Raw genomic sequence first — 14,921 nt, 5'->3', positions numbered from 1 at the left:
TTTTCTAGGAGATAAAGGATAGTGGGTGTGTGGCGGTCACAGGGTCAAGGAGGGATCTGAATACTGAAGGAGATGCAGTGCTTAAGTTTAGGCCTCTGTCCATCAGGCGTTTGCACATCATTGCTTTAACTTGCTCAAATGAGTTCCTGCTCCCCTGCTGAGAAGTTGGCTTCTTGGCTTCCAGACCAGAAGTCTTAGTGTTCTCAATGGGGAGTTTCTAATTGGGTTAGAGCAGAGCTGGGGAGATGAGTTCAGCTGAGCTAGTGATAGCATTGCCTCCCAGTTAGACTCCCTCTGAGCTTGATTTAAGAGCTCTGTTTGGAGAACCCGGATGCCTCGCCCCACCTTCTATTCTGCTTTTCTTTGCTAGAAGAAATATATTTACTGTAATTGTGTAAGTGGTACATGAATACACATCTCTGTTCTATGGAGTAAAATTTGGCTTCATCCTATCACCCTCTTTTCCCTCCTGTCCATGGAGGCTTGGTGGGTTTCCTTCCAGGCTTTTTTTGTATGCATTTATACTTCTCACTGTATAAATAAGCATACATACAATATATGTGTAACTTTGCCTGTTTCTTAATATGTCCTAGTATATAAACTGTTAAGAAACTTGATTATTTTCACCTGATACATATATATCATTTCCATTTTTAAGCATTGCGTTATAGCCCATAATATTAAATATTCATTTTCTGATGGATACTGAGGCTCCCCTCCCCTCAAGCTGAAAGTGTATATTTTCATGTACATACATTAATATTTCTGTAGGATAATCTCTGGAATTAGAATTTCTGGATCTAAAGCTATACACATTTAAAATTTCAAAACAGGGCCTCCCTGGTGGCCTAGGGGTTAAGTCTCAGTGCTATCACGCTATCATGGCTGCAGCCTGAGTTCCATCCCCAGCCAGGGAGCTGACACACATATGGCACAGTAGACCTCTCCTGTCTCGTGCACTGTTCCCCTCAGCAGTGGATTTCAGTAAATCTGCCTGCTGCTCTCCCCACTCTGTCTCTGGTGAGTCCTCTCACCCCCCATCTCTGGCCTACACCCCAGTTCTTATATGCAAAAATAAAAATAAGTAAATAGATAAAATAAAAAAATATATAGTTGATTTCAAAAAAAATAAAATTTCAAAACATAGGTAAACTATTCTTTCAAGGCTTATGTTTCCACCAAAGGTGTATGTTAGTGTTCACTTCCGCACATGCTCTCTAGCTTTGGATGTTATTGGGTGTTTAAATTTTTTTGTTCAGTGAGCAAAACAAATTTCATTATTCCTTGCCCTATTTTTCTACCTGAAGGTGTTCCAAAGGAGCAAAGAGAGCCTCATGTTGTTTATTAGTAAACTGGATTACCAGGAACCCTAAGAGTGCTTTATTGTGGTTATCAATAAGGTTTTGGAAGAGGCAATGTGCTTGAGTTGTGAAATTTCATCAAAAATCCCTATGTAGTAAATCCTCATTTGCACAAATTTTAAATGAAATTATTTCCATATTCAAGTCACAATCGATTTGTTTCTTTGATTATTTTAATGTTTTTCAGTTGTTAATCCTACATTCATTCCACGTTGAGCGTAGGGACATGTGGTTGTAATTTCTTCATTTTAGAACAGGAAGACAAGCTTGGCCTTCATTTTTCTTCCTTTAAACACTGCTTAATGAAGTTTTTCTGACATATTGGACTTTAATTTTAATAACTACTCCTTTTCACTCCTCTTAAAGGATATTGGGGCCAGTAGAAACTCACCATGACTTATTTCTTTTTTTTTTTCTTTTTTTTTTTTTTTTAAAGTTTTCTCTCTTACATCATGAACACAATTTTTTTTTTTTTAAGATTTATTTATTTATTCATACAAGCACTGGGTACAGTCAGAAGCGCGGAAGGGTGAGAGAATTCACCAGAGCCAGAGCGGGGAGCAGAACAGGCAGAGTGACGAAGTACACTGCTGAGAGGAGCAGTGGGCGGCAGGAGAGGTCTGCGCGCCATGTGGGACCCTTGCCCAGTGGCCGGGGATCGAACTGGTGCTTCTGAGGCTGCGTGCAGCTTCACAGCCCAGCGCTCAACTGCTGCGCCACCAGGGGAGGCCCGACTTCTTATTTCTTTGAAATCATATTCTGGATTCCTTCTTGAGCACCGAACATGTCTTAACTGTCTGTTGACTGAACCCAGGAGGTCAGATGGTTCCAAGGTCACCCTGTAGATTGTTTCCTCTTGCACATCTTGATTTGAAAATCGTTGTGTCTATATTTCACACAAGAGAATACCGCTGTGTGAAGTGACTGTCATCTTTGAGTAATTGGTTTTGAAGTAAGGCATGATGGAATGTTCTGAAAGATGCGAGTCAAGTTGTCAACAGTGCTTTCTGCCTTGCGTGTGCACACCATTTCCTTTCCCCAGCATGGTTCTGCCTGCCTCTCACTCATGTTATCGCTTGGGCTTCTGCTTACTCCTTTCCACTCAGAGCCAAACTTAACAATCAACAGAGAGTTACTTACTTAGCTCCTCTATGGAGAAGAATTGTGCCTCTGTGGCTTTGGGGGCACAAGGGACATAGAAGGCCCAGTCCTTGACATTAAGGAGTTTAGCCTCTGGGGAAGTTAAGTTACAAAAACATGAAGAATTAGCTAAGAAAGCATGACTTCTAGAAGGGACCACTTCTCCTCAGGCCTGATTTCTTCATTGTCCAGTGCCCCTATGATCCTGTTAATGAAGACTGAGACTGAGCAGTCATCCACTACTAAAATATGAACAATGCAGCCCCAAGCTGGCTTTGGCTTGTCTTACAGTTTATAATAAGTTCCTTACGAGCAGGGTTTGCTTCCTCCGTTTCCTTTGTAATTCTGCTGCCAAGTTCAAGTCTTGGCGTGCAGCAGGGGGTCGCAGTTGCAGGTCTGGCTATAGTAATGAAGCACTGTGGTGCCAAGAAGCCCTGCTTTCCGTTGAGCTAATTTTCTTTTTTTTTTTTCATTTTCAGATTTGCACAGTTTCTCCAACTTCTGAACTTCCTGTCAGGTAAGTGAGGCTATTTCTATGTGATCAAATAATAAACATGCTTGCTTTTCCCTCTTTCTTTCAAATTATTTCCCTTCATTCCAGTCCCTATCCTCATCACTCCTCTATTCTTTTGTTGGTTTGTTTTATTTTTAACTCCTCACTCCTACGCGGTGCCTTACTCAGACATTTTCTTTTCCTTGGGGATTCTTAATAATCCATTTCTCCTTGATAACCCAATTGCTTTGGAATAACTTTTGGTAATGGGTACAGATTTTAACTTATGTGGTGCAGGAAAATCTGGGGAAGGAGAATGACCATTTATATAGAATTCTTTGGGATTTTGTTTATACTTTCCCCTTTTCTTCTCCCTGTTCTGGATTCCCTATCTTCAGCAGTTCTTACTTTTTTTTTTTTGATTGTTTTGTTTTGTTTTTGTTTTTAAGATTTATTCATCCATGCATACAAGAGCTGGGGCACAGGCTAGAGATGCGGTGGGTGAGAGGACTCACCAGAGACAAGAGTGGGGAACAGAACAGCAGACCAAATGAAATTCACTGCTGAGGGGAGCAACAGGCGAGACAGGAGAGGTCTGCTGTGCCATGTGGGTTTCTCCCTGGACGGCCGGGGATCGAACTCGTGCTGCAGAGGCTGTGGATTGCTTCACAGTGCGGTGCCCAACCCCCTGCGCCACCAGGGAGGCCAGTTCTTATGTTTTGAAATGGACTGTTGCAGTGTGTTTTCTCTGCAGTTTTGTACACACACAGCTTCCAAAGGCTCCTCCTCATCTGATCTCTTTCTTTTTTTTCTTCAGTTTCATTATTTATTTTTTTATTTTTTAATATTTTATTTTATATAAGTCTTACATCATTTTTCATTTTTGCACAATTTATGCATTTTAATTTTGGTTATATTCCCCATACAATTGCACTCCCCTTATTTTGACCCTAATCCTTCCTCTCCCTGCACACCCCATTTGATTTCTGCTCCCACTTGCCTTTTACATAGCGATTCCAAAGCTACTACTGACATTTACACTTCCTGTTTCCTTTGAGACTCATAATAGTGCTTATTTCTGGGACTTCATTGGTATAAATAATAGAGTTCTTGTAAACAATACAAATATTTATTACAATTAAAATTAATTAAAGTTATCCTATTATAACCAAGATAATAAATAGCACACATAGTTATTGTAAAGACATAAAGATAAAGACATATTATGATAAACAAGACCAAAATAGCTGAGCAGAGTCACATAGTTAGCAAATAGCCACACTAGGACTTGAAGCAGGACTGGCATGGTGTGATGACAAAAGCAAGAAAGGGCACAGAGTATTAGTGGGTGGTTCACTTTCCCTAGTAGCTCACTTTCTTTCAAATATGATCTCCTGATGAAACAAACCATGTGCCTCCACCACCTCCCTGCCCCCAACTCTGCAGTGTAGAGCAACACCCTGAGGATGCTTTTAAGGAGACTCTCCTATTTCCTCTACATATTGACAGAATTATTGTGCAACAACAAGTGCCGGACCAAATCAATTAAAAAATCTTATTTGAGTGCCTGCTGTGGGTGGAGTTGCATGCTGTGGGGGTTGGGGTGAGGTAGAGCCCAAATCTCCATAGGAGAGGATACTGTGTTCGGGTGCTTTGTTTTTGTTTTCAGACCAAGTTGAGTCTCATGGACCACAAAGACAAAGTGTCTCTTAAGTTTAAAAAAAGTCACTATTAATTTGGCCACACCAGTGACTAATGAATCTAAGTAGTGGCTTTATGATCCTGAGGGCAGGATGGATATATGTCCCTTATTGTAGTATCTTGAGTCCCTAGAAGAATACCTTGAATGTAATAGAATCCCAATAAATATTTGTAAACTAGATGAATGGATACAGGAAATAATTCTGTGGAATCTATTTACATTTAGCACGTAATTACTATAAACTTGCCTTCTAATTATACTTGCAATAATTACTAACACTTGCTGACTGTACTAAGACCTTGATTTTATGACTTCATTTCATCCCCGTAGAAGCGTGGGAGGTAGGCCCTATCATTATTCTCAAATGCAGAGCTTAAGGTGCAGTGAGGTTAAGGAACAGGCCAAGGTTACAATGTAAGTAGCGGAGCTTGGAACAGAAGGCAGATCAGTGGTGTGACCACGCATGCTCTTGAACGCTATGCTCTTCTACTTGTTTGTGTATATTGAAAATACTATGAGCATTGAGGGAGAAGCCTGAAGAGTGAGGGAAGAGAGAAGAAACAGGCTTTCGCTTTGCATCTGGTAATTCAACACGCAGGTAATGAGGATGGTAAATGGCGCATGGAGGACAGTAGAGAAATTTAGAGATGAGTGAGGGAGTGGAAAAATTTAACACCTTTCACAAGGTTTTGTGAGTGTGTGTTCACTGTAAGTGCATAATTTATTTGTAATGTTACATATCAGATATTGATTAACTTGTTTTATTGAATAAAGCTTTTTTCCTGCATTAGAAAGCACTTAATGCTTATTAAGGAAATGATTTTGCACTGTGAAGACCAAACAAATAGTTTTCCTTCCATTTGCTTCTAGAGATGTGGAAACGTCATATTACAATCATAGTTCACCACTGACAAATGATACACAGGACTGCTGCTTTAGCGTTCATATTTAGCACTTAGCAGTTAACCCAGTTTCTGTCATCTTCAGGACATGGTATTTTGGGGCATACGGGATGCTGTTTCTCTTGCTACAGCATTGCTGACTGTAGTTCTTGGTGACTTTATCTTCAAAAAATTTTGTTGCTGAAATTTGGAATGGTTCCTTTTGTCCTATATTTTTTTTCAAATTACCTCAACTTATAAAAGATTTGAAATTGTTGCCAGACATCTTCATGAGCATTCCAGAGAACTTTGTAAATAGTCTCATTTAATTTATAAAATAGGTAAAAATGTGAGGCCTTTCCTTGGCATTGCAGTTATGCTACACTGGTAAAAATGAGTTATGCTGTCCTCTTTTTCTTTATTCTTTGAGTTCTTGTGAGATTGGAATTCTCATTCTTGAAATATTTGGTAGAATCACCAATGAAAACATCTGAGCCTGGAGTTTTCTTAGTGGGAAAAATTTTGAGACTTTTAATAATTATACATCCATTCAGTTATTATTTCTTGCTGGTAAGATATATATTTTTGTTAGGGATTTGTTCATTTTTATTTAGATTTTTATAAATTATTGAGTAAAGTTGTCCCTAAGATCCTTTTTATCTTTTTTTATATTTATAGCATCTTCAATTATGTTGCTTATTATATTCTTTCTATTGGTTCTTTGCTCACACTTGCTCTACCTCTCTTTTCTCCTCCCTCCCTCTTTCCTGTCTAACCTGTTTCTTAATGTTGCCAGAATTCTCTTTCAAAAGAACCCCCTTGGTTTTGTTAATGACCTTTATTTTATATCTTTTCTATATCATTATTTTATACTTTTGTTTTTATTATTTCCCTTTTTCTTGAGTTTATTTTGCTATTCTTCAAACTTTTTGAGGAGTATAACTCATTAATGTACATGTTTTTCTAATATGTACAGTTAAGATCTAAATTTCATTCTAAAGAACTTTCCTCGAGCACATATGTTTTGGTACAGCGTTTTTATTATTGATCATGTCTTGTTTTCTCTGAATATTTTCAAGATTTTCTCTTTGTCTTTGGTTTTCTTCACTTTCAATTTCACTATTTTGTATCTAGGTGTAAATCTCTTTAAAGTTCGCCTCGTTAGGCCTATACCTTGGGGCAGAAGTGGCTCCATTTCTTAAATTACCTCCCTGAGTTTGGCTTCACTTTTGGCCTGGTGATTCTTTTCTATCTTGTCAACTCTTTGTTATGTTGAAGAAAATGCTTTTGACATTTTATTCATGATTTTCAGTTGTGTTCAGGAGAAGGTTTGATGTAAATAATCTAGTCCAAATAGTCCTGAAATGCTGAAGAGATGCTATTTTTCTGGGATATCTGCTGTGTCAGTCTTTTAGTAAAGTTTATATTGAAATTTAGTTATGTTTTTACTAATAGTTTCCTGGTTCTTTCCTTGAAGTTGTTAAACTTATAACCAGAGACTTAAAAAACAAACACACCCAACCCTGAGATTCTCTGACTTCTCTGACAATTGAATGATTCAAAACAAATGCTTTCCCACCTTTTAGTCCTTGGTTTGCCCTGAGAACCTCTTCCGTGCCTCCCTTTTTAATTTCCTCTTGTGCTAGTCTTGTTACCCAACACTTAGGACACAGTGTAAATATCTCAAAGATATAAAGTTTCTAAGTGGAATTAGGGGACAATTATACCTGTTGTTACTCAGGTCAAAAATATTGATCATTGCATCATAGCAGTTACGGTGTGGTCAAATAATGCCAGGCAATTATATTAACCAGAGGTAACAGAAAATAATCCACACCCAGACCTGCTCTATAGTGACATCAAGCTGTTTCTCCCTTTTTATTTTTATTTTTATTTTTTTTAAAAAATATTTATTTATTTATTTATTTATTTATACAAGCACTGGGTACAGTCAGAAGCGCGGGAGGGTGAGAGAATTCACCAGAGCCAGAGCGGGGAGCAGAGCAGGCAGAAGGCCCGAAGTACACTGCTGAGGGGAGCAGCAGGCGGCAGGAGAGGTCTGCGCGCCATGTGGGACCCTCCTCTGGTGGCTGGGGAGCAGCTGGGGATCGAACCGGCGCTGCAGAGGCTGCGGGCAGCTTCGCAACCCAGCGCTCAACCGCTGCGCCACTGGGGAGGCCCTGTTTCTCCCTTTTTAATCTTGTTCTTTAATTATTCTATATCTAGATAAAGCAGAGTCATCATTTATTGCCATTAAAAGTTACACTGATATCCATTTTAGAAAATATGATAATAATAGTATTTAATGAAATTGAAGAGCTCTAGAATGATTGGGATAGGCAGGGTCATGGCATATAGTCATGCAGCTTGTGCACTGTACAAGCATAGGGGTTGCCATTTACACAGCCTCCACAACCAGAAAGCAGAGGCTCTGGACCAAGATGAATTTGGAATCATCTTTAATGAGTGGTTGTCTAGTTTAAGATCTAGATTTATTGTTACAATGCTAGCAAATATATTTCTCTGTAATTGCTGTTAGCTCACTAGCCATCCTTTGAAAATTTGCTAAGAACCAATGACTATACAAATCATCTTTGCTGATGACCTAGATAGCACTGGGCTAACCCAATTTGCACCAGAAGATGAAGAAGAGTTCTAACTGATAAAGATAACAAAGGCTTCTATGCATGAGTAAGGGTTTCAACATTTAGATTTTCCTCTTTGATCAATGATGCTGGGGACTTCATGACCTTGCAGAATGTTCTCTAGTTTATGCAGAAGGCAATAGGAGCTGCTAGATTATTTCAAATACCTAAAATTCTTCCTCCTATTAGGAAACACATATTCAGCCTTGAAGAAACATAATCCAGGCTTGACAACTGAAAACAGGCTTTTCAGGTGGTGCCAGCCTGTAGTAAATTCTTGATCCGTGTTCTCTTTTCAAGATGATTGATGGGATTGCCATTCATACTGGCCTTTCTTGCCCGTTTAGGAGCTGAGACCAAGCTCTGTTCAGTGAAAAGACATGGTTCATTTTGATCAGCGGCCCAAAAAATCACAGCACATAATAATCATGGTATACCATGGCTAATTTAACTTTGACTGTATCTATTTTTAAAAATATTTATTTATTTATGCATACAAGAACTGGGGTACAGGCCAGAGGCAAGGGGGGTGGTGGTGAGAGGATTCACCAGTGACAGAGTGGGGAACAGAACAGGAGGATGTACTGAAATACACTGCTGAGGGGAGCAGTGGGCGAGCCAGGAGAGCTCTGCTGTGCCATGTGGGTAGCTTCCTGGCAGGGGATCAAACTCGTGCTACAGTGGCTGACGATACTTTATAGGTTGTGTCTTAACCCCTTGCGCCACCAGGGAGGCCCTGACCATATCTTATACACCATTTAGGTCTTGCCCTATGAGCTGGCAAAGCTCAAGAATGAGTTTGCAGAAATTTTGAAGTTGTATAACAGCATTTGGAATTTGTTGATTCATTTAACCTGATGGACTCAAAAACCAGTTTACTTCCACGTAGGCAAATTCTCAGGATGCTGGCACTGCAGCCTGGAACAAGAGTAGGAGTCTCACCAAATAGCCAAATGACCTTGACACATCCCTTAGAACATGCTGGGTCTCTTTCTTGGCCTGTAGAATGAGGGTTTGAGGCTAGGTGAATTCTGAGTTCCTTTCCAGGAAGAAACTGCTCTCGTTACTCTTTTCAGAGCTAAAATTAGATGCTTGTGCATTAAATCTTCTAACACATCTACAAATCCCACAGAGTCGAGTCTAGGGCAGTTCTACCAGAATTTTCTTGTAGAGGTTTAGTTCATTAAGAATAGTTTTTTTTTTTTTGTTTTTTTTTTTTTAAGGCACGGCTTTTGGAGGAGAAACTAAGTTCAATAATAAAATCTAGATTACTATTGAAACTCTTCAAGACATAAATATAAAATTCAGTGACTTTCAGGTAGTGACCACACCCAGAGAAGCAGCCCAAAGAATATTACCTGTACCTCAGAAGCCTCCTGTGCCCACTTGTATTTATTAAACCCTCTCCCTCCCTACTTCCAATGGTAACCACGCTCCTGACTTCTTACTCTAGTCATCAGTTTTGCCAGCTTCTGCTCCTCACATAAATAGAATCATGTAATATGCATTCTTTTATGTCTGGCTTCTTTATTGAATATTGTGTTTCTGAGATTCATCAATATTGTTGTGTGTAGTTGTACGAGACACTTGAATTTTTCTCCAGAGAGACATTGCTACATCTTTGCACAATTATATTAACATTCTCATCTGAGTGACTCATTTGGGAGGGTCAGCAATATGCCATTATGAACAGAGAGAGGATAAAGTGCTGAAGAGGAGGTATAAATGAGAGGCCTTTTATAATTTATTCACGTATTATATCATTAATACAATTGATTTTAAGAAGGTAAACCATCTTTGTAAGGAGAATTCATCTTATGGTCTAAGAAAAGACTCATCCCCTTGATACTGGTAATGGTTATTAAATGACAAGATTCTTCGATTTCCCACTTACATTGCCCACTTTTCCTGGAGACTGAGAAATCGTGATTCTTCCCTGTCTTTCTATGCCCTCATTCCCCAACCCCTGTACTATCCTACTCTGCACATACTAGGTGCAAAACAGATATTTGTTGATTGATATGAAGGGTACAGTTAGCATTTATGGTGCATTCACAGAGCCAGTCGTGGTGTGAGGATCTTTTGTTTATTTACCACTGCAACACTATTAGGCTGGTGCTGTTACCACAATTTGCTAGAATGGGGAATCTTGGCCATGGAAAGAACTGGTCCACAGTCACTCAGACATTGTGGATGTGTGTGCTAGCTATTGGGCTAGCAGAAGCTGCAGTGGTAACTGTTTGTGGGTACCCTGGGCTCTGGAACCATGAGCTGGTCTGTCCTAGCCACTGCCCCTGTGGCCATGATGGGGGAGTCTGCTCTGTGGGCTCTCACTGCCCCCTGCTTGTCCCTGGGCCTGTGGATGGGCTGTGATTTTTCTGCCTGGCTTCTTCCATGATCAGCATCCCCTGCCAGCCTCTCCTGCTGGTGCAGACTGCCCTTTCTGGAGTTCTGTTGGCCAACTCTTCCACCATGGGAGGACAGACAAGTCTTAGCATTTGCCGTTCTCCCCGCATGCTGAGTTCCCCCCAGCCCTTGCGCCACCTCCATCACGTGCATTTCTTCTAGTTACCTCCTCCTCAGCCCTCACATCTCATCTGGTATATATTGGCCCTCAATAAATATTTGTTGAAAAAGCAATTGGCAGGCAACTATAAATAAGAGACATTCTGCGGGGAGTGGGGATCAGAGGGACTATGGTGATGGTGCACGGGTGACTTGGTGGTGGGATTTCTATGGGGACTACACCCGAGAGGAGAGAGCAAACGTACAAAAATGAACAATGATGCAAAATATATATAAATAAATAAATTATATTAAAAATAGATATTTGTTGAATGAATACATGAATGGTAAATGGTGCTTATAATTTCAATACTGATATAAAGTTTGCTTTATATAAAATGTTGACTCCACCCTCCTGACTTGAAAATTCAAGCGGCAGTAATAATATGTAATAAAGAGGAAATGCAATGTACCCATCATTTACAGTATAGGACATAAATGGGGTTAGGATTTATGTTTATAGGATTCTGTGAGCCTTTCTGGTTCTTGGCATAGTCTTTACCCGGCCACTATGGAGAGTAATAATTGTACATGTGTTTTGTGTTTTTAATGCCCTCTCTTGATATTTGCATGTGTTGACATTTTCCATAAATCCACATGAACTACCTTACTTAGCAATTTTAATATAATATACTATCCCATTGGTGGTCCTCCCATAATAAATACTGCTTTTTTGTAGCCCATGTCCAGGAGCATTGCAGATTCTCAGGGATCAGAGGAATTTAACAGAAGCAGAACTGCAGGTTGCTTTGGTTGAGAAGTGGTTGACTTTTTGGGAGTTGCTGTGTCTTGATTAGGGCAAGTGGCGATGATCTGTTTTCTCCTTGTTTCATTCCAGGATGTTTTTCTCTGGCGGGCAGTGTGGCCATGCTGGCAGACCTGAAGAAATTTTACTGACATTCAAGATATTCCTTGTCATTATTTGTCTTCACGTTGTTCTGGTTACATCCCTGGAAGGTAAATTACCTGTTTTCCTTTGTTTTTATTCTCTCTCCCCTGTGTTTATTTAGAATTTTTTTTCCTGTGGTGATACATACAACATAAAACTTACCATTTAAACCATTTTTAAGCAAACTGGCATTAAATATATTCACTGGCATTACATATATTCACAATTTTATACAACCATTACTTATCCATTTCCAGAACATTTGCATCATCTCAAATCAAAGGTCTATAACCATTAAACCATTACTCCCCTTTCACCCCTTTGCCCAGTCCCTGGAAACCACTTTCTACTTTCTGTCACTGTGAATTTGCCCATTCTGTGTTCCTCATATAAGTGTATTCACACAATATTTGTCCTTTCACGACTGGTTCATTTCACTTAATGTAAGGTTTTCAAGGCTCATCCATGTTGTAGCTTGTGTCACATTTTTCATTCCTTTTTAAGGCCAATACTTCACTGTATATTTGTACCACATAATGTTTATCTGTTTATCATTGATGGACATTTGGGTTTTTTCCACCTCTTTGCTATTGTAAATAATGTTTCTATGAACATTGGTGTACAAGTATCTGCTTGAATCCCTGCTTTAAATTCTTTGGGCATATAACTAGGAGTGGAATTGCTGGGTCATCTGGTAATTCTTTGTTTAACTTTTTGAAGACATGCCAAACTATGCCCCACATGGCTGCACCATTTTCCATTCCTAACAGCAAGGCACAAGGATTCCAGTTTTTCTCCATCCTCACTGATGCTTGTTATTTTCTATTGTTTTGATAAGAGGCGTGAAATGATATTTCATTGTGGTTTTAATTTGTATTTCCTTAATGATTAGTGATGTTGATCATCTTTTCAGATGTCTATTAGCTCTCCAATTATCTTCTTTAAAGAAATGTCTATTCAACACTTTGGCTCACTTTTGAATTGGGTTGGTTGGGGTTTTTCTGTTGTTGAGTTTTAGTAGTCCTTTATACATTCTGGAAATTAATCCTTTATTAGCTATATGATTTGCAAATAACTTTCTCCCATCCTGTGGCATGTTTTTACACTCTTAATAAAATGTTCCTTGATAAACAAAGGTTTTTGCTTTTGATGAAGTCTAATTTTTATTTTGTTGCCTATATGCCATCATGTCCAAGAAATCTTTGCCAAACTTTATGCCATGAAGATTTTACCTTGTGGTTTCCTCTAAGAATTTTATAGTTTTAGTTCTTACATACAGATCTTTTGGTCCATTTTGAGTTCATTTTTGTATGTAGTGCAAGGTAAGAGCCCAACTTCATTCATTAGCATATGGACATCCAGTTTTCCCAGCACCGTTTGTTGAAGACTGTCCTTTCTCCATTGAATGATCTTGCCACCTTTGTCAAAAGGCAATTGACCATATATATGAGGGCCTATTTCTCATGTTTACTAGTTTTTAAAAGTATCTACTTGAAGGCACTTCTGCATGGAAATTAAGGGAGCTAAACAATCAACCAAATGAAGCAGCATGGTTTTCAGAAAAGAAGATACTTAGAAGCTTATAAGACAAGGAGAAAAGGTACCCCAGGAGGACAGTAAAAAGGCCCGCAGTCCTAGGGCTACACTACCTGTGGGTGCAACCACCTGTGGATATAACTGCCCAAAGAATACAGTCCTATGCAAATGTAAGTAATCCTCATTGGGACTATTATTTAAGACAAGGACACAGAGAGAAATAGCTTTCTTATTCAGAAGAGGGTGGCACAACAAGAGATGAGCATAGGGCCTCCCAGGTGGCGCAGCGGTTGAGCGCTGGGTTGCGAAGCTGCCTGCGGCCTCTGCGGTGCCGGTTCGATCCCCAGCTGCTCCCCAGCCACCAGAGGAGGGTCCCACATGGCGCACAGACCTCTCCTGCCGCCCGCTGCTCCCCTCAGCAGTGTACTTCGGTCCTTCTGCCTTCTCTGCTCCCCACTCTGGCTCTGGTGAATTCTCTCACCCTCCCGCGCTTCTGACTGTACCCAGTGCATGTATAAACAAACAAAGAAACAAATAAATAAATAAAACATGCCTCTATAAAAAAAATTAAAAAAAAAAAAGAGATGAGCATATATTCACTATTAGCAAACAACATAAAGAAACACAACACATGCACACAACTCTTCTCCCCTGCCATGCCTTTCACACACACAAAGTGGAAAACTTTCCAAGAGGCTAAAACACAATGACAGTCCCTCAGAACTGTAGGTACTCAGGCATATTGTCAAGAAGTGAGGCTACTTTACCAAAAGACCTAAGAACTAAATCCTTACATGCTTTACATGCATTTACTCTCTAGCTTCTCAGCCAAATCTATGAAGGGAAGAGCCTAGTCTTAGCCCCATTTTCTAGATCAAAAAGCTCACGCTCAAAGATGTCTTGCTTAAGATTATTAGCCCCTAAGAAGTGACTGAGTTGAGCTGTGAAACCAGTTCTGAATTGTGTGCCCACCAAACCATAGTTCTCAAACTTGAGCATTCATCAGAATCCACTGGAGAGCTTGTTAAAACACAGATTGCTGGGCCTTCCTCAGAGTTTTTCATTTAGTAGGTCTAGCGCAGGACCTGAGAATTTACATTTTTAACAAGCACCCTGGTTGACATTGATGCAGCTAGTTCAGAGAATACTTTGAGAACTACTGGCTACACAACTCCAAAAGACATAGTGGGGAAAGAAAACTTCTCCAGATATATATCATGGGATACAAATTCTGTGTAAACTATGCTCACACACATCATCTCCTTGGGGTATTAAAACATCACTGTGGGATTGCAGGGCAAAAATCAAATGCCCCTACTTTGCTGATGAGTAAATGTTCCCAAGGATGTTATTGGTTAGGAAGTGGCAGAACCCAGCTAGATACTAGATTTTCAGTCTCACGTTTCGGCGCTTTTTCCACCACAGGGATAGATGAGGCAGGAAAGTGGAACACAAGAGGGGAAAAAATCATCAAAATGAAAGCTGCTTGGTAGAAATAGGTCTTTTTGAAAAACTGTATTTTGAAATGATGAAAGCAGGGGCAGGTGAACAGGACTGTGGACGCCTGAAACAAACCTGAGTAGGGAAAACCCGAGCAGTTGCTTACGGTCGCGAATGTATTTCTTGCTCTGATTCTGCGATGGATTTATTCTTCAAGCAGTGGATCTCAAAGTAGCATCAGCATTACCTGGGAGCTTATTAGAAGTGCA

The 14,921-nt window shown here is 39.7% G+C and overlaps 1 protein-coding gene across 4 annotated transcripts in view; it reads left to right on the top strand.

Annotated features, from left to right (window-relative positions):
* Nucleotides 1–14,921, top strand: part of ADGRG2 (adhesion G protein-coupled receptor G2) — a gene marked incomplete at both ends in the record, with an annotated part of 106,848 nt that overhangs the window by 39,003 nt on the left and 52,924 nt on the right. For 3 of the 4 annotated variants that reach the window (XM_084258553.1, XM_084258555.1, XM_084258554.1), the window contains one exon: nt 11,627–11,744. In XM_084258553.1, the coding sequence (XP_084114679.1) occupies nt 11,627–11,744 (118 nt within the window). Of the gene's footprint in view, nt 1–11,625; nt 11,745–14,921 lie in introns of those variants that run through there. The other variant, XM_084258556.1, reaches the window with a different exon arrangement.

This window comes from Talpa europaea (assembly GCF_964194135.1).
Source record: "Talpa europaea genome assembly, chromosome: X".
NCBI classification, from domain to species: domain Eukaryota; kingdom Metazoa; phylum Chordata; class Mammalia; order Eulipotyphla; family Talpidae; genus Talpa; species Talpa europaea.
Note: the sequence above shows the minus strand (reverse complement) of the source record. Positions and strands in the feature narration are given on the sequence as shown.